We start from the raw sequence: 27,894 nt of genomic DNA on the forward strand, positions 1-27,894 counted from the left end.
ATAAAATTATCGATTCACATTGCATTTTAGACTGAATTCGAAGCACGACTCAATTTTACATTTTATATAAAATTTGTTCTACTGAAAACGCCTATAAATTTGAAAAAAAAAATCTGAATTATATTTCAAAAACACATAATATGTATTATTTATAAACTTATTTTACATTTTAGTGGAAAATTGTCCAAAGAATCCGAAAATTCATCCCGTTTTCTGATTCGAAATCATGATTATTGAGAAATTAATGACACTTTGAGGATATTCAAATGATGCTATTCATCACCATTTTCTAAATTATAGTTAACTGACTTATTAAACTTTTAAAAATGTTATGAAAAGGTCTTCTTGAAATTTTTTGATCACTTCTCTACCACGGTCAGTATGATTTCATACCATTCTGAAAAATCTCAAACCTATCATTCAAACTGTTTCATATCAAGCAATAATTAGTCTAATGGGACGTGAGCAGGCAAGTTTCTATCAAAACATTCGCTAAATTATTTGTTTAAATATTGAGATTTTGCAAATTGGACGGAGTTGGGATCGAGTCCTGAACCTGCCAAAGATAAAGAAATTCCTCCTAGTTTGATTTATAATTTTTGAAGAGCTGAACTCATTAATATTGTTTTTCAAAATACACATTTTTTATTTATAATGAGGAGCGGCCGTGGCTGACTGGTTACGGTGTTCGCTTTGTAAGCGAATGGTTCTGGGTTCGATGCCCATCTGCTCCCAACGAGAAAGTTAAGAACACATGAATTTGAAATGATAAATATGAACGAAAAATCAAAGTCGCTCGAGGCGGGGTTCGATCCCCCGTCCTTTGGATTGGTAAGCAAAAATGCTAACCACTAGGCCATAACGACTTGGTGAGCGTGGACTGGAATTAGGAATACTGTTACAGAGAGCGAGTTGTGGCGCTTTAACCACGGCAAATAGTGTCCAGGGCATTCGTGGAAATACAATGTCCCATCCCAGAGGGTCCCGGAGTACCAAACCTTCTTAGCATGGTGCTCCCAACGAATACAACCAAATCTCGGAGCGTATGGTGTGTCCCCACGCTTCTTCCTCCCCTGTCGATTCAGAATTGTGTTGTTGTTCGAACACTCAGTGCTCAAACTCAACCCAATTACGAGTCATCTCTGCGATACGGCTTTACGCAGTAGGCCTGGCCGCTTTAACGCTTGTGATGTTTCAATGCATTTCAATGCAATGGCGCACTACAAATGTTAATAAATGACAAGAAGAGTGCTAGGCGTCATCTAACCTAAGGCACTCTCCAGGATCCCTTCGAAAGATTGGCTGCGCTAGGGTCTGATTAGATTAGATTAGATTAGATACACATTTTTTATTTATAATGTTTTCTACTAACTTAAAAAATGTCGTTGAAACTACAAAAATAACAAAATACCACGCATCTCCACCAAAACCACAACGCACCATGCTTCTCCACGAACCACAACAAGTTCTCAAATTTCCCCATTTTCACTCTCATCGTTCTCTCCAAGATCTTCGCTCAATTACCCACGTTCTGATCCACTAATGTCCCGTCTGCTCATGTGAGCTCAGTCTGCCTCAAGTCAGTTCTCGAGCACATTTCCACCGGATCAGATCGCGAATCAGTCGCGTGCGTCTTCTTCGTCGTCGCGGATCGTTCACCGTGTGTCAGAGTCATATTAGTGGGGGTGGGTGGAAGTGGACTTTGGGGAATATATTGTGTTGTAGAGTATCCAGCTGATTTACTTAACGAGTGGATTCTACCTGCCCTGGCTGGCGTAGGTTTCTCACACCTTTTTGTTTTGCAATGTTTACGATAGTTTTTTTCGACGTTGGGTGGATGTGGCGGTTGGCAGTGGCGTCGCGACGCTCCTTAAACTGAAAATATACGAAGCTTTTTTTCTCTTATTAACTAATGATATTTTTAACTTGTAATCATATGAAGTTTCAACTATTTTAATTTTTTTACAATTATTGAGATTTTTCAACGGTTTTGAAGTTTTGACTGTTTCAGCTTACGGGATGGCCCCTGTCATGGAGGCATAGTTGAGGAAGAATAAAACAAGACAGTCCAACCGTTAGTCATATCTTCCACGAGCGTTGGGAACCCCAAGTGCTTCCACTGGTTAAGCCGAGTTTATTTTGCTTTGTTGTGAATTATTCAGAGTAATGGTCTAATTTTGGGGAATGCCGCACATAGTCCTCTACAGCTCCAAACAGTGCCAGTCAGAGAAGGAGAAGGTGTTGACGCACTTGCGGCGCCGTCCAACAAGTGTGGCACTGCTCAAGGGTTCAATTTCTTGTTCAACAGCCGATTGTATGACAATTGTTAAAATTTAAAATTACTTTGATAAATTAAAACCATTTTTTTATTTTTATTCAAAAATTAAAAATATATGTTTCAAACTTTTTTTTATCAAAAGTCGTAGTTTTCAACAGTATTTCATCTGTACTTTATATCTTGTCCAAGCCATTGTTAAATTAAAAAATCATTTTATGTACATATGAGTTTGAAAAAATAACACAAAATTCCACCAAACTCGACAGCAGTTTTTTTTTCAAGTATGGAATTTTATCATCTTTTTAGACAGTTATTTATGGGTCATTCCATGTCAACTGAGTACACTTTTGGACTCAACCTTCACCGATTTGGACCAAACTTGGAGGGAACGTTCATCTATCGATAGTTAACAGAAATCCCAAGTTTGGTGCTGATAGGAATATCCCTCTATTTTTGGCACCGCCCTCTTTTTTGACGATTTTCTGTAAAACTTTTTTTTTCTTTTAATCATAACTATCTGAGCAAAAGACTTTCTAGAGGTTGCTTTTTTAGAAAATTATCCAAAGAATTCAATAAAAATAAAATTTTAACCCTTAAGTGCCCCCGTATTTTATATTGTAACGTTTTAAGTATAAAAAATCAGTTTTGACCAACACTTTATATTTTTTATTTTATCGCCATCGTGTTTTCTGGACAATTTTACATAACAGCGATTTTACTGAAAAAAGTTGAGCAGCATTCTGTCCTATGAATTCAAATCCGAATTATATTTCTCACATATAACTATTTGGGATCCATCCCTTGAAAAGCACACCATGTACTTCCGAGTGCTGCGCAAAATCAAACTTTTTTGAGTAAAATCGTTGTATCTCGCCAATAGTTCATTTTAGTTTGAGGTTCACATTGAGTTTTATGTAAAATTGTCCGGGGAACACGATGGAGATAAAATTAAAAAAATAAAAATATAAGGAATTGGTCAAAACTGAATTTTAATACTTACGGTACAATATAATATACGGGGGCATTTAAGGGTTGAAATTTTATTTTTATCGAATTCCTTGGACAATTTTCTATAAAATGCAACCTCTAGAAAGTCTTTTGCTCAAATAGTTGCAAAGTTATGATTAAAGAAAAAAAAGTTTTTTAGAAAATCGTCAAAAAAGAGGGCGGTGCCAAAAATAGAGGGATGGTCCAATCAGCACCAAACTTGGGATTTCTGTTAACTATCGATAGATGAACGTTCCCTCCAAGTTTCGTTGTCCACTTTTCCAGTCTGAATAGGGTCCTAAAGCCATATGTTAATTTTTATGTACAGCGGTAAAAAGTAGGGTAGGGTAGTCATCAATGAGACACTTTTGGTTTTCAACTTTCAACGATTTTTCTAATTTTTTCATCAGCATGTTTTAATGAGCCTTTTGTTGCATTTTCTTTCTTTAAGTGTGTTCTAACATTGACCAAAACATGAGATCGATCCGACATCTACAGCCAGAGTTATTCAACTGTCTCATTGTAGACGCACTTGGCAGGAACAATGAGACAGCTGGGGAACAATGAGACACTCTACGAAAATCAATACTTTTCTAGTAAAACATCATGTTTTTGTATTGTTCCATTACAGGTGACTTGCCTTGAATATTTTAGAGCAATTTTGCCAACATGAAACTTTAATTAACAAAAGTTATACTAAAAAGTATTTGAATTTTGTAAAATCCATATATTTATACCTAATAACTTTGTATGTTTGATTAAATGAAGTTTAAACTCTATAAATATGCCAAAAATCACTTCCAATTCATGTTTCAATAGATTTCAATAGATTTTGAAAAGTTTGATGAAGATAAATCAAAGTGTCTCATTGTTACCCATGGGCTAAAATGAGTGGGGAACAATGAGACAGCCCTGGATTCTAGGTATATTCTAAATTTTGGTCAAACCTTATGAAAGGACATTGTAGGACAACTCAATCCCTATGGAACGTCGAAAGAAATTTGAAGAAATATTAGTTTTGGTGTAAATGGCAGCCTACGAGCGAAAAAGTATTTTTTGTCCATAATTTACTTTTACACCCCAGAATCAAACATTTATGAATAACTTTTCAAGGGAGCGTCCATAACCAAAGCCACTATTATAGCAGACGTGTATCCAGTAGATACACCTTTCCCTCAAATATGAGCATGATTGGTTGAAACTACGACTTGTGAGAGCCATTTTATCATTGTTCCCCGTGTCTCATTGATGACTACTCTACCCTACGATTAAAAACCATTTGTGATCGCTTTTTTCATTTAAATGAAAAAAATGACAAGGCAACATTTTTTCGATGGATCAACTATAGTCCCTTTGGGACAAGCTGTCAAGTAGGACCATTTCTGTCGAGAAGGGCCGCGAAATTTTTTTTTTTGTATTGATTTAAAAATTTATTTAAAATCCTTTGCGGTCGTACAAAGGGTCATGGTACTCAGAAAAATAAGCGTTATCTTTGTGAACAATAATATCACAAATTTAGGCTTAATTTTAGGACCCTATTGAGGTAATATTACATAATAAAAGAGTTAGTATTAAATGTTCCTTTTTACACCTTCTAAATTTTCACTGTGTTTACTGTGTAGAAAAGATTTTCTGATTGATTTGGTCAGTCTTGTGCAAACTTGTAGGACTATTCAGAAAAATATAGTTTTTTTATGACAAAATTTACCCTCTTTGATTTGTTTATTTTTTTTATAAATATATTTTAATAGACGAAAAGTGTCAACTTTTGTAATGATTTTTGCTCACAAATTCAAAAAATCAATTTTAAGATTTAAATTGAATGTAAAATGTGTGCACCCCTCTGAGTTAGATAAATTTTTAGCTTAAATAATTAAACAAAATTGTAAATATAGAGAACTGCTCTAATTTAGCTTTCGTGCAATTTCATGCCAAATAGGGAATCGGTTGTACCCGACCCTCTCCGATTTCAATGAAACTTTGTAGACATGTTATCCTTCGCTTATATAAGCCATTTTTGTATATATGGAGCCAGTTCCACTCGATAATGACATTTGAGAAGGGCGTAAGTGTTTTAAATATTTTTGTAATTCGGAATTTAAATATTTCTGTATTTCGAAGCCGTTGCATCGTATCAAAAAGTGGTCAAAGACAAACTTGTAGGAAATTTTACGGGCTTTTCGATAAAAATACACTGAAAGAAAAAAACACCCAACTTTTATGAGATTTTTTGATTTTTAAGTTTAAAAGTCAAATTTGAGATTTTTTTTTGTTCAAAATTTTTGTGAAGATAGCCTAAGATGTTACAAAAAGACTCACGAAAAATGCAGGATGGAGCAACTCACCTAAAAAAATACAAAAATCATTTACTGAAACTGTTTTTTGAAAAGTGCTCTAAACGTCAAAATTTTCAAAAACCGAATACGGGAATCGATTCTCCAGACAATTTTACATAAAAGTCTCCATATTGACCATTGTCCTAAGTCCAATCCTTGTGAAGTTACAGCGGTTTTAAAAATAAAAATGTAGAAAAAATAGGTTTTTTGATGGTTTTTGGCAATTTCTATATGACAGACTTGATTTTTCAGTCTCGTAAATATTTTTACCGGAAAGCTCGTCCAATTTCCCATAAGTTTGTCTTTGACCACATTTCAATTGGATGTATGGGCTTACAGATATAAGCTAATTTACTATCCAGGTTACTATACTACACTGAAAAAATATGATGTTTTCAATTATGAGCAATGTAATTAGCTTATATCTGCAAGCTCATACATCCAATTTAAATGTTGTCAAAGACAAACTTATGGGAAATTTGACGAGCTTTCCGGTAAAGTTGCCCAACCCTGTGCACGCTCGTGATCTTTACTAAATAATAACAATGTTAAAACACAGCGAAAAATCCGATTGTAAAATCGCATGCGAAAGTATGCACATCACCTTTGTGAAAAGACACTTAATATAACACACTGCAAGTACAATTTTTGTACACACAAAAAAATAAGTGGCAGACGAAGGGATTCAAATCCAGCAACAACGGTAACGACTGGCGCCTTAGCCCGCTCGGTCACCAGACCGATGAAGAATGAAACGGATAAACGCATATATGAGCTCTTTTAAGATGTAATTTTACATCAATTTAGACTGAAAAAGCGTCATTACACCAAAATAGTGGTAAAATTATACATTTTCAGAGGTAAAATTACACATTTTTTTCTGACATAAAAGATGTACCCCTTCCCAGATGTAATATTACCATGATTTTTTTATCTGTGTAGGTTCTCCATACCGATGTCCTACATATTTCAGGGTGTAATATTACATTAAGTTTCATAAATTAATGCACTTTGTTAAGCTATTACAAATTTATCACTCTTCAAGAAAAAAATATGCAATGTCTATCGTAAATTATTGGAACATAACAAAAAACAAAACGTTTCAGAACACGCAGTCGCTGAACAATAAACAAAATTTGTGAAAAATGGCACCCATAGCCCAGAAAAACAAATGTAACAAGATGCACCTCGTACATCATCCCCAGCTGGATGCAATGTGTCAAACGGAAGTCAAAAGATTTTTTTCGCGCACCACAATTCGAAACGTATCGTCAAATTTGTTCCTGACCCTGGATCTGTCACAGTGCATGTTTCATGTCACCGGGACATTTCAGATTTGTTTTGGGTGGTTTTCTTTTTCACAACAAATTTTGGACAATCTGATCTCGTTTTTTTCACGCAAGTCAGCGCACTTCTTGTTAAACGGTCCATGAGATCAGCAGCGCTATTTTTAAGCTTAATTCGTACCACCCAATGAATCGACGAGCCACTTCACGGAACGAAGCGGGAAATTATCCGGATCGGGAAAGCATTAGCAGCACCCATAGTGCTTACTAGGTGCGGCCACTTAGCGCCATCGTCGTTGTCGGGGATCATTTCCTACGGTGAGAAACATCTCTCCGATTACTTTGGCACCCAATTGGCCTACTTTGAAGTTATCCCTTGGCATGCCAAGGTTAATCGAATAGTTGTTAAAAGTGATTAAATTAATTAACAATTTTTTTTTATTTCTCTAAAGCAGGGGTGCCCAACCTTTTTGCCCTGCGGGCCAGATCTGATTTTTCTGAAGCAGTAGCGGGCTGGAACTTATGTTTGATATCAACTTTAAAAAAAAACATAACTTTGTGTTCATTAGATCATTTTAAAATAATCAAATTAAAAAAAAACTAGTATTGCAAATAAGATTTATTTATCTGGATTATAAGAAAGAAAAACAAAGAAACCTGTTGAAATTAAAATTTATTAATAATAAGAATTCATTTAAACAAAATTTGGATTCAAATCTTCTTTACAAAAAAAACCCTTTTTGTGTTATTATGCACTTTTATGCAAATATCTTACAAAATATTTTAATATTATTCGAAACACACAAAAAATCTAAATAGATATTTTTAAAATTTCTACGGACAGTTGAAATTTTGTTTGAATTTTTTTTTGCTGCTTTGAGACATTTTTCAATATATTTAAAATATTTGCAGCGAACTTCGTTGTTTATAATTTGCTTTTTAAACTTATTCTTGGCAATGTTTATTACTAATTTTTTTCTAAAAACTGCATAATTTTCTTCTTACTCGTTTTAAATAAAAATCAATTTGAATAAAATGGCTCAGAACAGAAAAACTCAAATTTGAAGTAAACACATTCAAAATTGTAAGAAATTCAATATAAGAATTATTCTGTACAACAATCCAAGTTTGTTTTCGTTTTTTTTCACAATTTAACGAAATTGAGAATTATGTTTTCTTTTCCTAGTTTTCAGTTTAATTATTGTTTCTGAAAACATCAATAAAGAAGTGATAAAAACTTAATTGAAACATAAAGAATGTTTGAACTTGAAATAAAAACATTGCTAAAAAACAAAATAACATCTAAATTTTATCAATTAAATTTTTGTGAAAATATGGGAAAATTTGATCTTGAGCTTATTTTTTGTAAATCTAGACTATAAATTTATTTATAGAATATTTCTATAAAAGCCTTAAGGATTATTGATAGAACTATTTTGAAATGCCGTCGCGGGCCGGATGAAATGGCTTCACGGGCCGGATCCGGCCCGCGGGCCGTACGTTGGGCAGGCCTGCTCTAAAGTACCGATTCCACCTGGCAAGGTTGCCAGATTTGGAATATGTATGGTTCCTTGAAGATAACTTACAAATGTCTTCTGAAAAGTCATATAAATTTTACTTAGGGACCATCCACAAACCACGTGGACACTTACTTGGATATCTCAAACCCCCCACCCCTATCGTGGACAATTTCCATACAAATAAAATCATTTTTGTATGGTGCATGGACAATCGCCAACCACCCCCCCCCCCCCTAAGGTGTCCACGTGGTTTGTGGATGGCCCCTAAACTGCCCAAAACATTATACAGGGTTGCCAACTATTTTTTTTATTAGAGAAAAGTTTTCAATTGACTTCAAACACTGAATCCGTTGGTTTTTCTTGCAACCTGAGTGTACTTCAAATTAGTGAGCACTAAAATAAACAAGCTCCATGCGAAGTCGTTACAGCCGAACATGTGGTTACATCAATGGAATTCTTCGCGGGGTCGTTTCGCGAGATCATCATCCATCATCAAGCTGTTTGGACCACATTCTCTGCAGAGGGGAAGGATTCTTTTAGCCAATTTGCCTGATTTTCACTGGAAAACCCAAAGTGTATCTAATTAAAAGCAGATATACGGTTTCTCAAGCCACTTGCAGTGTGTGTGTGTGTTTTTTTTTGTTTATAAATTCCCGCGATCTTTTTTTTATATGAATCAGAGGTTCTAGACTGGCACAGACAGTCGAAGTAACATTATATAGTGGTTATGTGAAGCTTGAATTAGTACCCCCTTAGCAGCACCGTGGTATCTCACCTTGGATGCTTGCAAGTGAAGAGGGAAAATGCTCTGGTTTTCGTTCACGCTAACGGAAAAGGGCGATTGAATTTGGATAAACTGACTGAGTTTAGTACATGAATTGAAATTTAATTTAGATTTCTAGGTTTAAAAGATGTTTGGTCATTTATGGCCAAATCTATACAATTTCATTCCTTTTTTTTTTGGCTCAAACATTTTTTCCAATTACCAAAGAAGCCATTTTGTGTCATTGGTTCACCCATACAAGGCTCCATACAATTTTGGCAGCTGTCCATACAAAAATGGTACGTTAACATTCGAAAATCTGTATCTTTTGGAGTAATTTTCTGATCGATTTGGTGTCTTTGGCAAAGTTGTAGGTATTCATAAGATTTTTTTTTTAATATAAGCACACACTGCCCATGTTCGCATAAATGTCTCATATGCAAAAACAGCAAACTGAGAAAAACGCAAGGTATGTTTGTCCCACACACAAGGCGACGTGTTAAGTTTTCACGAAAAAACTGGATTTCCCCAAGATTTATAGAACAAAGTAGGGGGAGAGGGGGTAATATACACCCCCTAAGGGAAAACTGTGATTTCTCAACCATTACAGCATTACTGTGGAAGAATTTTGTTCGATGTTCTAAACCAACTATTATTCTTCGTCATCCATGTGAAAAAAATCTTTAAAAACCTCAAAATTGTACGAAAATATAAAATTTCTTAAAACATTTCTCATTTCTGAGCAATTCTCCACGAAATCGGTCTTTTTTTGGAATTTTAATTTTTGTATTTTTTAATCCGTCTGAAACTTTTTTGGTGCCTTCGGTATGCCCAAAGAAGCCATTTTGCATCATTAGTTTGTCCATATAATTTTCCATACAAATTTGGCAGCTGTCCATACAAAAATGATGTATGAAAATTCAAAAATCTGTATCTTTTGAAGGAATTTTTTGATCGATTTGGTGTCTTCGGCAAAGTTGTAGGTATGGATATGGACTACACTGGAATAATACACGGCTTGGTGATTTTTATTTAACTTTTATCACTAAAACTTGATTTAAAAAACACTATTTTTAATTTTTTTTTTTTTTGATATGACGAAGATGCCAACTTTTCAGAAATTTCAAGTTGTGCAAAATCATTGACCGAGTTATGAATTTTTTAATCAATACTGATTTTTCAAAAATCGGTCGTAAAAATTCAACTTCATTTTTCGATGTAAAATTAAATTTGCAATCAAAAGTACTTTAGTGAATTTTAAAGTGCACCGTTTTCAAGTTATAGCCATATTTAAGTGACTTTTTGAAAATAGTCGCAGTTTTTCATTTTTAAAATTAGTGCACATGTTTGTCCAGTTTTGAAAAAATATTTTGAAAAGCTGCCTCGGACTTTGTTGATACGACCTTTAGTTGCTGAGATATTGCAATGCAAAGGTTTAAAAACAGGAAAATTGATGTTTTCTAAGTCTCACCCAAACAACCCTCCATTTTCTATCGTCAATATCTTAGCAACTAATGGTCCGATTTTCATGTTAATATATGAAACATTTGTGAAATTTTCCGATCTTTTCTCGGAATTTTCAAATCAAGACTAACATTTCAAAAAGGCCAAACATTCAATATTACGCCCTTTTAAAATGTTAGTCTTGATTTGAAAATTTTGAAAATATTTTTTTCGAAAAGATCGGAAAATTTCACAATTGTTTCATATATTAACATTGAAAATCGGACCATTAGTTGCTGAGATATTGACGATAGAAAATGGTGGGTTGTTTGGGTGAAACTTAGAAAACATCAATTTTCCTGTTTTTAAACCTTTGCATTGCAATATCTCAGCGACTAAAGGTCGTATCAACAAAGTCCGAATAAGCAAAATATAGAGAATTTTCTCAGCTTTTCAAAATATTTTTTCAAAACTGGGCAAACATGTGCACTAATTTTAAAAAATGAAAAACTGCGACTATTTTCAAAAAAGTCACTTAAATATGGATTTAACTTGAAAACGGTGCACTTTATCAAAATTTCACTAAAGTACTTTTTGATTGCAAATTTGATTTTACATCGAAAAATGAAGTTGAAATATTTTACGACCAAAATTTCGATTTTTTGAAAAAACAGTATTGATTAAAAAATTCATAACTCGTTCAATGATTTTTTGCACAACCTGAAATTTCTGAAAAGTTGGCATTTATGTCCTCTAAAACATATCAAAAATAAAAAAATTAAAAATAGTGTTTTTGTAAATCAAGTTTTAGTGATAAAGTTAAATAAAAAATCACCAATTTTTTACCGTGTATTATTTTTTCCAGTGTAGTCCGTATCCATACCTACAACTTTGCCGAAGACACCAAATCGATCAAAAACTCCTTAAGATACAGATTTTTGAATTTTCATACATCATTTTTGTATGGACAGCTGCCGAATTTGTATGGAAAATTATATGGACAAACTAATGATGCAAAATGGCTTCTTTGGGCATACCGAAGGCACCAAAAAAGTTTCAGTCGGATTAAAAAATACAAAAATTAAAATTGAAGAAAAAAGACCGATTTCGTAGAGAATTGCTCTAGACTCAAACATTTTTTTCCAATTACCGAAGAAGCCATTTTGTGTCATTAGTGCACGCATACAAGGCTCCATGAAATTTTGGCAGCTGTCCATACAAAAACAGTACGTTAAGATTCGAAAATCTGTATCTTCTGGAGTAATTTTCTGATCGATTTGGTTTCTTCGGCAAAGTTGTAGGTATTCATAAGATTTTTTTAATATAAGCACTCACTGCACATAGATGTCCCATACGCAAAAACAGCAAACTGAGAAAAACGCAGGGTAAGTTTGAACTACACATAAGGCTACGTGTTAAGTTTTCACGAAAAAACTGAATTTCCCCAAGATTTCTAGAACAAAGTACTGGATATTATAGGCTCTTTTGAAAGAGCACACAATTTTAAACCACACTGCATCGGGACCATCCATAAACCACGTGGACACTTTAGGGGGTATGGCGATTGTCCACGATCCACAAAAAGATTTTTGTATGGACAATTGTCCAAGGGGGGTAACAGATTCCCAAAAAAGTGTCCACGTGGTTTATGAATGGTCCCATCAGTAACTCAAAAGTGATGAAAATGCATATGGGAAGCACAGATTTTTTCCGATTTTTCAACTACTTTTTTTTACAAAAAAAACTATTTATCAAAACCTGTTTTTTTATTGTTTGATACATTCTAGGGGGCAAAAATCCACAACTTCTGAGCTATAGAAAAGTACGAAACACATTTTGCCAAAGAGTTATGATTTTTTAAACGTTTTTTTTTAGAGGATACTTTTGAATGTTTTACGCCCTTGGTTTCATGGTTTGAGCATGAGCATGAGCATGGTTGAGTGCCAATGAGCTGCTACTCCGTTATTGACAGATCAGCTGAAGTTAAACAATGAATCAAAAATGATCAGTGGAAGCCAACCATCCGTTCACTGTTTAACCCCTGAAGACCCCGACTTTATTAGTCAATACCGGCGCCCTCCCAAGAAGCCTGCAGTTCAACAAAAGGGAGGAATGTTAGTCCGATAGTTGAAGTTGCAGACTCATCAAGCACATAGTTTTTCGCTATATACTTGTTGATACCGCTTGAGACCGTTGAATCCACAGCATCTCCTTCAAGCATCACGTGATTATTTTTTTGGGTTAGTAGGATAAGGTATTGGCTTTTCGATGCCTCCCGAGCTACGATGCTATGGGGAGGACTTTCATAACAAACCCGTCGGCGAGCCTTCCGAGCAACGATGCTATGGGAAGGTCTTTCTAATTAGCACACCAAAACACTCGCGCACAGGTTTTTAAATTCTGAATAAATGTAATTTTTCATCACGATTACCCAGACGATATTGATGATATAGGAAGGACTTTTTTACAATCATTTACAGTAATACTTAAACTTATTTTAATGCAACAATTCACACGACGTCGTGCCTCCCGATCAACGATGATGTAGGAAGAACTTGAGCAAGCCAATCAGGATGAAACACGAAATAAAATTCTCTTCTTTTCACACACAATGCCACATAATTGACCGCGCTTCACCACCCAACAAATTGAACTGATTTTCTTCTGCTTGTGGGCAAGCCAACCAGGATGAAACACGAAATAAAATTCTTTTCTTTTCACACACAATGCCACATAATTGACCGCGCGTCACCACCCAACAAATTGAACTGATTTTCTTCTGCTTGTGGGCAAGCCAACCAGGATGAAACACGAAATAAAATTCTGTTCTTTTCACACCACGCCCTTGGTTTCTTGGTTTCGAAGTTTTTATTTATTTATTCGAGCAGAGCAAACATTGGTTCACACATTTTTTTTAAATTTTTTGAACTTTTTTTAATTTACATTCATGGGCACTACGAAAAACTGATTTTTTTTTAGTTAATTACATTGCCCATGATCGCATAAATGTCCCATTTGCATTTTAATCACTTTTGAATTATTTATGCAGTTTGGTTCAAAATCGTGTGCTCTTTCAGAAGTTTGTTCTAAAAATCAGAAGGAACACGGTGGGTAAGAAGGGGATTATTATGCAACTTGCATGCACCTCGGAAATTCTTCCTGGAGGTTGTTGGGGGGACCATTCTGAGTCAGAAAAACCGATTCCCAAAATATTCTGTCGGTGAAAACTGATTTTATCTCGATTTGAAGTTGAAAAAACCTAATATATCACCTAAAACCTTAATAATACAGACTCTCTGGTTGTCAATATCCAAGGGACCGTCGAGGAAGAGAATCATCAGTTTACAGAACGATGCAAAATGAAGACTCGATTGAAAATATTTTTTTCTTGATACCCAGCTGTGGGAGAGAATCATGGCAACGTCCAGCAAACAAAAACAAACTAATGTCAAACACCCTTCAAAGCATCGTTTCGCAAAGAAAAATGTCTATGCAAGCCATGAGAAAGTGAAATTATTGACAACCGGAAAAGATTTCTAAGGCAAACAGAATCCAAGGGACCGTCGAGGAAAAGATCCTTCAAGCAAGAGAAAATATCGAGGAATGAAGACAGTTGAAGTATGCAGATTGAAGGGACTGAAGAATTCTCCGATAGATGGAGCAATATTGATATCGAGAAGATCAAGAGCCAGAGAGTCGACTGTACGTCTAAAATCTCGGTCTAACTCTGGACAAAGATGTAAATTTTCATCAAGATATCAATTCTTAGTTCCCAAAATATATTCATGACACAGTACACCTTAAATCGATCCATTACTTGAGTCCCAGCGCCATCAGGAGGTGTAAAATAGTGTTATTTAAAAAGAAATATTTTCAATTAGCTTTGGTAAATAAAATTCTCTTCAAAACTTCTTCAGGAGTTTGGAAGAGTACTTGAAGAGAGGTTTATCCTACCGCGGTCCAAACTGCTATGCTGTAGCTATCTTGAAGAGCACTTGTAGAACTTCTGGAAAAAAAATGTTACTTGGGAACGGTCATGTCGGAATTCAAAAACTAATGTTGTAGCATTGTTGCAAACAAAATGTAGAACAATTTTGCTGAAAAAAGTATGACATGTTATCCATTTCCTATAAAGTTATGTCTATTTTAGTGGGAAAATTGCTGCCAATTTTCAGAATTCTTCGATATTTAACTAATTCTTGTTATAAACAGCTACTATGATCATACTCAGTAGGATGTAACAAAAATTACATTTTGGCGGTCATTCAGGGGCTGGTTACGGTGATGCCCCGATGAGTTCAAATCCCAAATATTTTTCAGCTCGCTGTTTTTGCATTAAAACTACTCTAAAGTGATTAAGAATTTTAAATCCAAGATGGTCGCAAAAATGGCAGTGATAAAATATTGAAAAAAATGCATTTTTAAATTTAATAGTCAATTAACTATTCAAATTTGACTAAAAGGGGGTCGCAGAAGTCAAATTTTATGTTAAAAGCAAGAAATAAAAAAAAAAAAAGTTCGTGATTCGATTATTCGAAGTCCCATACAAACCTTCGAATGAAACTTGGTTTCAAAATTTTATTTTATTTTTTGAAGAAATATTTTTTTTTTACAAATGCTTCATAATAAGTCAATTTTTTAATGGGTTTTAGAAAAACTTATAGGAAATGACCTAGTCGAATTTTTATTAAATGTTTATGGGACCTTTTGTTCAGTTAGAAATAATGAGGAATTCAGCGAACATTATGTTAATTGATGAAGTTTTGTGATCGAATGGTGAGAATAAGGCATGTGAAACATAAAAATTCTTCAAATGTGTACTGAACAGCATCCGCGGGACCGTATTAAATATTGAGTTTCGGCGAAGTTTTTTTCTGCAAAAATCTTTGGTGAAACGTAAACCAAACGTTGTTTTGAAGTGAATTAGTGTTAAGAATGTATGAAAAGTTCACTTTATAACATAGAAAGTTCCTCAACTACGAAAAACTAACGAAAAAGAAAAGGGCACAATTGAACTTTTTTTCTGATTCGGAGTGAACATTGTTATGGGCCCTTTTGAGTTTTTGATTTTTTCAATAGGAAATTGTTTGTTATCAATCTGATTCTTGGAGGGCATGTAGGGAGTGTACTAATGAATGGAATAGTGGAATAATCCCGAATGTTTGCGTTTTGGTTTTGTGCCCTAATGAAATGTTTGGCTCGAAATGTTGAGAACCACTCTGCCGTTTTACGGCGATATGATGTATACGCCATTTTGGACATTTTCAATTTTATTGTACAGTCTGATAAATAATCTTAAAAGCTACCTCCTGACGAATTTTTTTTTCAAAAAACTACTCTGGGGCCCATTTTATTAAGCAAACAAACAATGATGTATACGCCAATTTTACTCATCATGATGCATGTATACATTGAGAATTGATAGAAGTCAAATTCAATACTGTTTGAATGTTGAATCGTTGGACCAAATCAAGACTGGGTAATATTTTATTACATTATTTCGACTTAATTCTAAAGGGGACGTACATTAGGCGTCATCCATAAAGTACGTCACGTTCTGAGGGAAGAGGGGGATTTTAAGCAAGCGTGACATTGCGTGCACATGTTAAAAGCATAGGGAAATTTCGGCTAACGTACTAAATGTGACGTACTTAATGGATGACACCTTATCCACATCCACGTAGACACTTTTTTGAAATTTGTAGACCCACCCATCTCTCTTACGGACAATTGTTTATGCAAAAAATGTGTTTATGTAGCGTAGACAATCATTAAGGGAGTGTTCTTTTATTACGTAACACAAAAAATCGGATTTTTGAACCTCCTCCCCAAAATTTCCATACAAATTTAAAAAAAAATGTATAGAGCGTAACACGGCCTCCGAACCCCCTCCCCCCAGCTGCGTTACGTTATAAAAGAACGCACCCTAATACCCCCCCCCCCCTTAAAGTATCCACGTGGACAATTCATTAAGGGATCCCCTCAGCTGTCAAAATAGCTGCCACAAAAAATATAGCCAGCTTTGATCGAGCAATGTATACATACATCACTGGGAAGGAAAAGTGATTTTTTACTGCTATTTTTTCGGCCAAATGATGTTTGTGGTTTAAAATCGTAGAGAATAGGAAAAAACAAGAAATTTTGTAGGGGCCACATTTTTATTGAACTTTTTAACAGTTTCTACAGAGCAGACCTTAAATTAGTCATTTAAAATTGAAAATATGAACAAAAACAGAAAATCGTGTCTACAGCAAAATCACCTCAATGGCGTATTCATCATATCGCCGTAAAACGGCAGCACTGTTGTAGAGTTAGGTCAAATCATCAAAATAAAATTGCCAAAATTGCTAAACAAATTAAATTTGGTCTGTTCGTTCAATCTTCAACCTACCAACAAACATCAATCGAATAGTTTTGAGAATTTACGCTAGTTCTCAGACACCTTCTATTCAACTTAACGGTGCACATCAACCAGAGAATGTTGCACCAAGATTTTTGTGCTATACTATTTAATATCTTGAAAACTACGAGGTCTATCGATATATTTTTTTATTCACCCCCTTAAAATACTACTTACAAAATCATTGAAAAGTAAATCTGATTATATTAACATTCAGAACGATGCAGGATTGAGTCCGTAAGTTTGACAATAAATGAACAAGAAGACAACAACTTCCCATTGCACCTTGAAATTCAGGAAATTTTGTACGATTTTTTACAGGGTTCCGTGACACAGATTCTTCAATAAAAACTCTTGTCATGGTAAAATGGCCTATTCACTATCAACAGTATATTTAATGTGTCGTTCCATGCATAATTGGTCCATGTCCAAATGTTGTTGTTGATTTTATTAACGTGACGTGAAAGTGGTACAATTATGCGTGGAACGCAAAAATAAAGTGTCAGTGTTAAAAAAAAATAGTTAGGAATATCCAAGTTAAGTTTTTTATACGAACACCTAACGCCATCCCATTCCCATGCCAACCAAAGACGACCGCGTTGACAGCCATGGCAAGACACGACCCAGAGAGACCGGGCCCGTACCGATGCGCTCCAATGACGCTTGTTTTCTAGAGAAAATAAACAAATCATCGGCCAACACTCACTGCTGGCGCTGGCACGTGTTCGTGTGTGTGCGCCGAATCTACAAACTGACAATTTGCAGACGTATCCGCGTCTAATTTCATTCATGTCGGTTCCATTTTTCATTTTTTTTTTTCATTTTGTTTGCACGCCAAAATCGAAAGTGACAGTTTTGGGTGTACGACACCGATTCGCGGGGCCACCAAAAGACCGATCAGATGTCGCTGCGAGCGTGCTCGGTTTGACAGCTGATTGCGGCGGCTAAACGTTAACGAAAGCGTTTTTGATCTTTTGGCTTTACAACCTGACCAGGTAGTGAGAATGTTTGTTTTTTCGGCCGCTGGTTTTCACGAGCGTCACGTTCCGGCGTGACTTTTATGGGATCCAGCAATAATCACGCACCAACGAGTGGTGATCGCTTGAGTGACCAATATCAACAAGCTTCGATTCATAGAGACTGTTCAAAGCGATTTTTAAGATACATTTTCTTACGGTGGTCTTGAATATTGATCTTGCTCGGTAAATCTGGATCGGAAACTCGTGTCGAGCAGTTCAAGCAAGATGTTTACGAACCCGAGGAAATGAACCACGAGAGAGAGGTTAGCACGGTTTCGTTTATTTCGCACGGTGTTTAAGTTTGTTTACACTTTTGTCTCCGCTTCCAACCGCCTCCACTGCCATCTATCGGTCTGAGTTGATACTCCTAAATTGGACCAACAAAATGTTGTGAATAACCGTAGAAAGTTTGTGCAAATACCCTAATTTCAGAAGGAAAATTCTACACGAAGCATTTTTCAACTCATCCAGTCCAGATCAGCTTTCCTTGGAAGGAGGAAACCCAACAAAGTGGCAAATTGGCCATTAACTCCGACCAAGTGGAGGGTGAAAATTGTGCGGGAAAATGCTTGGAAAGGATACCTCAAACGGCTGCGAGCACTGATATTTCACCCGAGGACCATGGACGCGGTGCGCTTCTCGATAATCGTGAGTATTGACAGGAAATTTGTTGTGAGGAATAAAACTAAACTTTTTTTCAGTAAAATCGGTGTAGCTTGCCAATAGTACATTTTAGTTTGAGGTATACATTGATTATTATGTAAAATTGTCCGGGGAACACGAATAAAATATAAGGAATTGGTCAAAACTAAATTTTAATATTTAAAACTTTAAAATATAATATGAGTGGGCATTTAAGGGATAAAAGTTTATTTTTATCGAATTTCTTGGACAATTTTCTATAAAATGCAACCTGTAGAAATTCTTTTGCTCAGATAGTTGCAAAGTTATGATTAAAAGAAAAAAAAGTGTTTTCAGAAAATCGTCAAACAAGAGGGCACCAAACTTGGGATTTCTGTTAACTATCAATAGATGAACGTTCCCTCCAAATTTGGTCCAAATCGGTCAAGGTCGAGTCCAAAAGTGTACTCAGTTGTCCTGGAATGACCCATATACAGTCCAGACTCGACTATCCGAAGGGCTTGGCAGAATTTCGCTTCGGATAATCGAATCACGAAAAAAAAAATCATTGTCTTATTTTTTATAGTTGAGCTTAAGTATGACCCCAACACTACCCTAAAGTGATTTAGAATATTAAAATCCAAGATGGCGGCCAAAAAGGCGGTGATAAAATATTTTAAAAAATCATTATTTATTTAATAGGCAATCAAATTTTTACATTTGACTGAAATGGGGTCGCAGAATTTGAATTAGAAGTTAAAAACAAGAAAATAAAAAAAAACTTTTTTTTTGTTATTCAATTATTTGAAATCCCATACAAACAATCGGATAATCGAGTCCGGACGGTAAAATAGTAGTTTATGCAACAAGTTGCAAAAAGAAGATTTTTTCAGCACGAGTCGTACATTTATCCAACGAGGTTCACCGGAATTGCAAAAAGTTTTTTTTTTCAGAAAAATACGAATTTAAAAAAATGACTTTAAGCAATATAGAATCGTGCATAAAATTGGTTATAATAAAAAACCGATGACACTATTCGATTCAGCCTCCTAAGGTTTGGCTGCTTAAAAATTGAGTTTTTTTTTTGAATGAAGAAAAAAAAATCCATAGTTTGGCAACATAGATATCAAATGAGCGAAAAAATTTCTAGAATTTTTGTCAATTCTCAACATTATCACAAAACTACGTGCTTATATGGGTATCAAATGATCGGAAATTTCTCATAGATTTCAATAATACACACATTTTGTAAAAACTCAAAATATTCACAAAACTACGTATTTAAAAAAAACTTCAATTTAGATGATTGTAGTATAGGTATAAAATTATCGAAAATATTTAAAAGATACCGATTAGAAAGCATTCATGTTATTAAAACTACGTACTTCAAAAACAAAATATTTCTTAGCATCTGCATTTTTTTAAATGATTCAATCCCGATTATTTGATGCTGATATTGCAAGGGCCTAAATCTTAGAACTTTCGAAAAATACCTACTTTTGTGAACCTCTATGGTTTTATATGAACCGTATCTGAATTATTTTTTGACTAGGTTCTGTATACAAAAGGTGTGAAGGGGATACACTCAATGTTTAAATTTTTTATAAGACTTTATAAAAAAAAGTCTAGATTTATTAATTTTCGATAAATTGAAAAAAAAAAACAGACTTAATTTTTCAGTCTCGTAAATATTTTTACCGGAAAGCTCGTCAAATTTCCCATAAGTTTGTCTTTGACAACATTTAAATTGGATGTATGAGCTTGCAGATATAAGCTAATTACATTGCTCATAATTGAAAACATCATATTTTTTCAGTGTAGTATAGTAACCTGGATAGTAAATTAGCTTATATCTGTAAGCCCATACATCCAATTGAAATGTGGTCAAAGTCAAACTTATGGGAAATTGGACGAGCTTTCCGGTAAAAATATTTACGAGACTGAAAAATCAAGACTGTCATATAGAAATTGCCAAAAACCATCAAAAAACCTATTTATTCTACATTTTTATTTTTAAAACCGCTGTAACTTCACAAGGATTGGACTTAGGACAATGGTCAATATGGAGACTTTTATGTAAAATTTTCTGGAGAATCGATTCGGTTTTTGAAAATTTTGACGTTTAGAGCACTTTTCAAAAAAACAGTTTCAGTAAATGATTTTTGTATTTTTTTAGGTGAGTTGCTCCATCCTGCATTTTTCGTGAGTCTTTTTGTAACATCTTAGGCTATCTTCACAAAAATTTTGAACGAAAAAAAATCGTGGCTCCTCAAATTTGACTTTTAAACTTAAAATCAAAAATCTCATAAAAGTTGGGTGTTTTTTTCTTTCAGTGTATTTTTATCGAAAAGCCCGTAAAACTTCCTACAAGTTTGTCTTTGACCACTTTTTGATACGATGCAACGGCTTCGAGATACATAAATATTTAAATTCCGAATTACAAAAATATTTAAAACACTTACGCCCTTCTCAAATGTCATTATCGAGTGGAACTGGCTCCATATACACAAAAATGGCTTATATAAGCGAAGGATAACATGTCTACAAAGTTTCATTGAAATTGGAGAGGGTCGGGTACAACCGATTCCCTATTTGGCATGGAATTGCTCTATAACAAACCCCGATTTTATATCACCAGAGGTGAAGAGTCTTTCTTACAAAATGATGAAACTCCGACAGATATATGTGTGCAATTATTTTTTCAGAATCATAATGGTACCACCCATTGAGAACTTGACCTAAAACTTCGAATCTTTTTAGGCTAAACTTCGAATACTATTTTTTTTTTAATTTCAGGGGTACATTATGGATCGCAAGATAATTATATTTAATAAAGAAAAACATATTGGATTGACATTACTAGAAAAAAATTAAGGGTACTCAGTCTTAAATGCTAGTCTATGATTAACTTTAAAAAAATATGTATCGATATTGCACTTTGTCGATCCATTATGAGAAGCCAGAAAGAACATATTCACGCGCAGCGTAAAACGCGCAAGCGTAAATGTGCTGGCGTTTATGCTTCCACATTTTGGCAAAGCTTCAAATTTTGGGCCCATAAACAGTTTATGGCGCATGTTTATGAATGGCTTTTTGTTTGAAACTGAATTCTTTTAATTTAATAGTGTTATCTGTAAAATAGTCCTCTAAAAATATCTTTGACCACATTTACTGGTCGAAAATTGTGAATCAAAAAATAAAAAATGTTCGTCTCCAACCCCACGGCTACAAATCTGAACTATAAAAATTGTGGGTTTTACGAGCGGTTTTCCAATGATGGAAGACACAAATTTTTAAGAGCGGATACAGACATCACCCAAGTATTTCAGAAAAGAGCATTAAAAATCAGGCTTTGAGTTCCGGGTTTCGGGACAAAATTCAAACGAAAGAGCGCATCCTAACCTTCAATTTAGTAATAGGATTTTTTCCTGGGACGAATCCTCGCCGTGCACGATTTTTTTAAGATTTCCGAGAAAAGCGTTTTGCCTTCCTCACCTCACTGAGACAAGGCTATAAAATCACTCGAAAAATGAACTTCTTAAATACACATCCTAGATATACCTTCACGTATACCTATCGACTCAGAATCCACACGATTCCACACGATTATCTCAGAACTGACTGAACCGATTTTGGCCGGATCCGCCTTATTCTGTTCGTTTTGGGGTCTTCTAAGACCCTATTAAATTTCATTTTGTTTAGTAAAGTATTTAAAAAGTTATGCCAAGAAAAAGATTTTTGGAGATACAAAAAGGGTGATTTTTTGCATAACCTCATAAGGCCGGATCTTTTTGTTTACGTGCGAGAGTCGCGCCAGATGCGAAACGCCCTGTTGCCATATTGCTTCAAATGAGAGTCTGCATGTTTTCTGGAAAAAGTCTGTATCAGGTATATACTTTTTCATAAACTTATTTTCATTATTACTTTGTAAATGTGAGGAAGGCACCACCCACCTAATGGTGGATTAAGAAACGTTTTTTTCTAAAAGCAAACCTTAAACCTTTCTTTTGTCATATTTAAGGTGTGTTATTTTCAAAATACGTAGCTTTGTTTAAATTTTGACTACTTTAAAAAAATGCTATTGCTATCGGAATCTATGAGAAATTCCTGATCATTTGGTACTAATATTACGAAAAAATCAAATCTGAATACTTTTCAAAAATACTTAGTTTTGTTAAAATTTTCAGCATTTCTCACCAACAGTACCCCATTGGACAAAGTTTTTTGCAAATCGAATCAACTTTTTCAGATTTCCTCAGAGTTAGTTAAAAGTTACCCAAATATGTTTACTGAATTAAAGATGGCTGAGTGTTTAAAATTCCAAGAGAAAACAATAATCCTTGAAACTGCGAAAACGTATCGTTGATAATGTTTAGCATTTTTTGAAAATTTAGCGTAATTTGAATACTTCTGTAAAAAAAGAAATCAAATTTTCAGTTGAAAGGTTCTCCAAATCTCTGCATTGCAAATGTAACATCCTGGAGTAGAACTGTTAAATTCTAATAAATACTAATTGAATTGAAAAAAAAACTAAGAATGTCAAAATCTCTTTTTTGTATTAAAAGGTAACAAAAAGCGTTTTTTTAGTGTCTTTCTTAGTTTGCTGATTATAACTTACAACTTTGTCGAAGACACCAAATCGAATATTTTGAACTTTTGTATGACCAGCCCCCAAAATTGTATACATAGAATGGTGCGCTAGAAGTGAGGACGCGAAGTCGTGATTATTCAGGTTAATTTTTTTTGTGTGCTTTAGTGTCGCTGTTCGTATGGGGTGAGTGATTGTGGTAATCGAAGAATAGCATGCCTTACTGAATTATTTGTGTCTTGAGCTTAATTTTCGTTGAGCCATTGGTGTTTTTTTGTATTTTTTTTTAGTGATCTTATATAATTGTTATGTGATTTTCAAAGCCCTTCCTAAATCATCGTTGATCGGAAGGCACGGCGTCGGGTAAATTGTGTATAATTTTTTCGAATAAGGTTTTATTTTTTATGGTGAAAAAGCCATTTCTATGTAATGATCGAAAGATGCACTGACATTTTGGATTAATTAATGGTGGAGTGAGATATTTGTGAGTGAGTGATTTTGTGTGTTAACCAGAAAGACCTTCGCATAGCATCGTTGCTCGGAAGGCTCGCCGACGGGTCTGTTATGAAAGTCCTCCCCATAGCGTCGTAGCTCGGGAGGCATCGAAAAGCCAATACCTTATCCTACTAACCAAAAAAAAATTAAAAAAATTGATGCTTGAAGGAGATGCTGTGGATTCAACGGTCTCAAGCGGTATCAACAAGTATATAGCGAAAAACTATGTGCTTGATGAGTCTGCAACTTCAACTATCGGACTAACATTCCTCCCTTTCGTTGAACTGCAGGCTTCTTGGGAGGGCGCCGGTATTGACTAATAAAGTAGGGATCTTCAGAGGTTAAACAGTGAACGGATGGTTGGCTCCCACTAATCATTTTTGATTCATTGTTTAACTTCAGCTGATCTGTCAATAACGGAGTAGCAGCTCATTGGCAGTCAACCATGCTCATGCTCACCAGCCCCCAAAATTGTATACATATATGCAAAAGAGTGAACAAATTTAGAATAAGCAAATTATCTCCCATTCCAGGAAAACGAGATGAAATGGGAGGACGAGTACCGGATGTACTACGCAGACGGCGAAGCCGTCGAATCCGGCCACGCGCTGGACGGCTCTCCGTCCACATCCCGCTACCGGCTGAGCATTTCGAGCGAGAGTGACGTCGCGGGGGTGGAGATATCTTCACCTAATCAGCCCCACGACCTGTGCTCCGGTAGCCGCGAGGGTCAGGACGAAATCTGGGCCTACTCGGAGATCGAGGCTGCACTGAAGGAACTGCCGGACGCGGACCGGATCGGCGAGCTGCTCGACAGTTTGGTGCCGGTGGGCGATGTTTTGGTGGACTATGGGTTTGCGCTCGATAGTACGCTGCTGCTGGCCGTTTGGGCGAGCAAACACGATATGTTGGGGAAGATGGTGAAGGGGTTGGGGGTGGACGTGAATGCGAGTGACTGCTGGGGTCGAACGGCGCTGCATTTGGCGTGCTATATTGGGGATTATCGGGCGGTTGAGCTGCTGCTGCAAGCTGGTGCTAGGGCCCAGTGCTGGGATAAGCAGAGGAAGGCGACTCCACTGCACTGTGCGGCGAGGTAGGTCATGAAGATCGTCGCTTGGATGTGTACTTAAGGTGGTTTGTTTTTCAGCTGCGGAAGTGTCGAGTGCATTGGCTTGCTACTGGCGAAGGGCGCGGACATCAACGCCGGCATCGAAAAACATTCCCCGCTGCACTACGCCGTCCAGCGGAACAGCAAACGGTGCGTCGAATATCTGCTCAAGAACGGTGCCAACCCGAACACTCCCCAGGTGTACACGCAGACGCCGTTGCACGTGGCGGCCTCGAACGGGTTCGTCGAGTGCATGGACTTGCTGCTGAACAACGGTGCGGACGCACGATCGCAGTACGGCCAGAAGAAGATCACTTCGTTACATCTGGCTGCGTCCGAGAACTACCTGGAGTGTGTGAAGCTGCTGCTGAACGCTGGAGCGGACATCGACGCCCGCAACAAGGACCAGCAGACGCCACTTCATCTGGCCTGTCTGTCCCAGTGCCACGAAACGGTCACCTACCTGATCAGCAAGAACGCTGACGTCCACGCGGTCTACCGAGATGGGAGAACCGCTCTGCACGCGTCTATCGTCAAAGAGTCCCGCTTCTGGGACACCACTCTGAGTCTGCTGAAGGCCAAGGTGGACGTCAACCGGGCGGATAACTTTGGCTACACCCCGCTCCACATCGCGGCCCTCAACGAGTTCAGCAGCTGCGTCTTCCTGCTGATCGAGTACGGCGCGGACATCACCGCTCGAACCAACGGCGGAGTGTCCGCCCTGTCCTTCATCATCCGACGAACCCCGGAAATCATCCCCAAGTACATCGACAAGCTGGACACCGCCATCAGCGTCAACAGCATCCACGAGATCGGCGACGTCGACTGCGAGATCCGGCTCGACTTCCGGCTTCTCGTGCCGAACAACGATCGCGGCGAAACCGAACTGCTGCTCGCCTTCATCGAGGTCGGCCAACGGCGCATCCTGAAGCACCCACTTTGCGAAACGTTCCTTCTTCTAAAGTGGCGTCGCATCCGCAAGTTCTTCCTGTTCAGCCTGTTCTTCCACGGCCTGTTTGTGCTGCTCTTCACCGCGTACGTCCTCGGCGTGTACGTCAAGGACTGCCGGACGCTGTCTTGCCGCACGGCGCCGTACATTCCCGTCCTCGGCTACAGCGTCATCTTCCAGAATCTGACCCTGATGACGAAGGAGATATTCCAAATGATGCACGGGTTCGTGGGGTACGTGCGCTACTGGGAGAACTGGCTGCAGTGGAGCATCGTCGTCGGGGTGTTTCTGTGCACGGTGAGAATTTCCCTTATCCTCTTAAACAAAGTGCACATGGTAAAATTCCCTAATCTTTTCCAGCAAAACCCGACGGCCGAAATCAGCACCGTGCCCATCTGGCAGCACCACGTGGCGGCGATCGTCATCTTCCTGGCCTGGCTCGAGCTGATGATGCTCGTCGGACGCTTCCCGGTGTTCGGTCTGTACGTGCAGATGTTCACCACGGTGGCCGTCAACTTTTCCAAGTTCCTGATGGCGTACTGCTGCCTGCTGATCGCGTTTGGTCTCAGTTTTTGCGTACTTTTCCCAAACTACATCGCGTTCAAGCAGATCCTCCGCGGGCTGCTCAAGACGATCGTGATGATGGCCGGTGAGCTGGAATTTGAAGATATCTTCTACGGGGGAAGCATACAGATTCAATACCCGGGAACCGCCCACGGCATGTTCCTTGCGTTCGTCCTGCTGGTTACGGTCATTCTGACGAATCTGCTCGTCGGTCTAGCCGTCAGTGACATCCAGGGACTGCAGCAATCCGCCGGATTGGATCGACTCTCGAGGCAAGCCGAGCTGATATCACGGCTGGAGAGCCTCATGTTCTCGAAGCTGCTGCGGAAGGCTCCAATTCGGCTGTGGGCGATATTCCAGAAGATCGCCCTTCTAAAGACTTCACGCTTCCGTTTGCACTTTCGCGTCAAGCCGAATGATCCTCGGGAGAAAAGGGTAAACTCATCCGATCCCAAAAAAAAACCTTCACCACTCAAAAACCATTCCTTCCCCCGCAGATCCCCAAGGAACTGATCACCTCGATCTACAAGCTGGTGGCGGAACGCCGCGAGCGGAACCAATCGATGAAGCGCAAACGCACCCACCGGAACATGCAAACGTTCCGCGAGCTGCTCGAGGAGGACGCGGCGGCGACGGTGACGCTGCGGAGGCAACGCTTCAAGAATCGCACCAGCAACAAGAACCGAACCGTGTCGGAGAGTCCGTATCTGGCTTCCGGGGTCGGTGGAAGGTCCGTGCATGGATCGTCGACGTCGCATCAGTTGAAGGCCCTTGAAGAGGGGCAGAAGTTGATACTGATGAAGCTGGCCGAGCTCGGCAAGGAGGTGGACAGTTTGAGGGCGAAAGTGAAGACCGGTTGAAGGGTTGGGCATGCATGAATGGAATTTAGTTAATGTTGAAGTATCAATAATTGTTAAAGCATAATAAATAAAAAAAAAGATTCCTTCTTTATTTTTTACTCAACAGCGCGTGCGCGTTTAAAATCCCACAAATTTAAAATTTGAAAATTTATTGAAAAGCCACATTTAAAAAAAACAAATTCTGTAACTCTTAAATTCCCAGATTACCAAATTTCCTAATTCCTAAATTCTTAAATTCTTAAATTCTCAAATTCTTAAATTCTTAAATTCTTAAATTCTTGAATTCTTGAATTCTTAAATTCTTAAATTCTTAAATTCTTAAATTCTTAAATTCTTAAATTCTTAAATTCTTAAATTCTTAAATTCTTAAATTCTTAAATTTAAATTTAAATTTTAAATTCTTAAATTTAAATTCTTAAATTCTTAAATTCTTAAATTTTAAATTCTTAAATTTAAATTCTTAAATTCTTAAATTTAAATTTAAATTCTTAAATTCTTAAATTTTAAATTCTTAAATTTAAATTTTAAATTCTTAAATTTTAAATTCTTAAATTCTTAAATTCTTAAATTCTTAAATTTAAATTCTTAAATTCTTAAATTTTAAATTTAAATTCTTAAATTTTAAATTCTTAAATTTAAATTCTTAAATTTTAAATTTAAATTCTTAAATTCTTAAA

The 27,894-nt window shown here is 36.7% G+C and overlaps 2 protein-coding genes across 4 annotated transcripts in view; one reads left to right on the forward strand and one right to left on the reverse strand.

The window, feature by feature from the left end:
• LOC6054812 (ubiquinone biosynthesis monooxygenase COQ6, mitochondrial) overlaps positions 1 to 27,894 on the reverse strand; it is a 40,279-nt gene that overhangs the window by 10,352 nt on the left and 2,033 nt on the right. The window lies entirely within an intron of this gene.
• On the forward strand, positions 1,609 to 27,285 carry LOC6054808 (transient receptor potential channel pyrexia). 2 transcript variants are annotated; one of them, XM_038267103.1, is made up of 6 exons: positions 1,609 to 1,775; positions 18,465 to 18,680; positions 24,270 to 24,829; positions 24,884 to 26,090; positions 26,154 to 26,792; positions 26,855 to 27,285. In XM_038267103.1, exons 2-6 carry the CDS (start codon positions 18,654 to 18,656, stop codon positions 27,215 to 27,217), a joined length of 2,796 nt encoding a protein of 931 aa, XP_038123031.1. In that variant the 5' UTR covers positions 1,609 to 1,775; positions 18,465 to 18,653; the 3' UTR covers positions 27,218 to 27,285. The 2 variants fall into 2 exon arrangements, with proteins under 2 accessions (XP_038123031.1, XP_038123030.1); XM_038267102.1 differs by having other exon boundaries at positions 24,884 to 26,792.

This window comes from Culex quinquefasciatus, chromosome 1 (assembly GCF_015732765.1).
Source record: "Culex quinquefasciatus strain JHB chromosome 1, VPISU_Cqui_1.0_pri_paternal, whole genome shotgun sequence".
NCBI classification, from domain to species: Eukaryota; Metazoa; Arthropoda; class Insecta; order Diptera; family Culicidae; genus Culex; species Culex quinquefasciatus.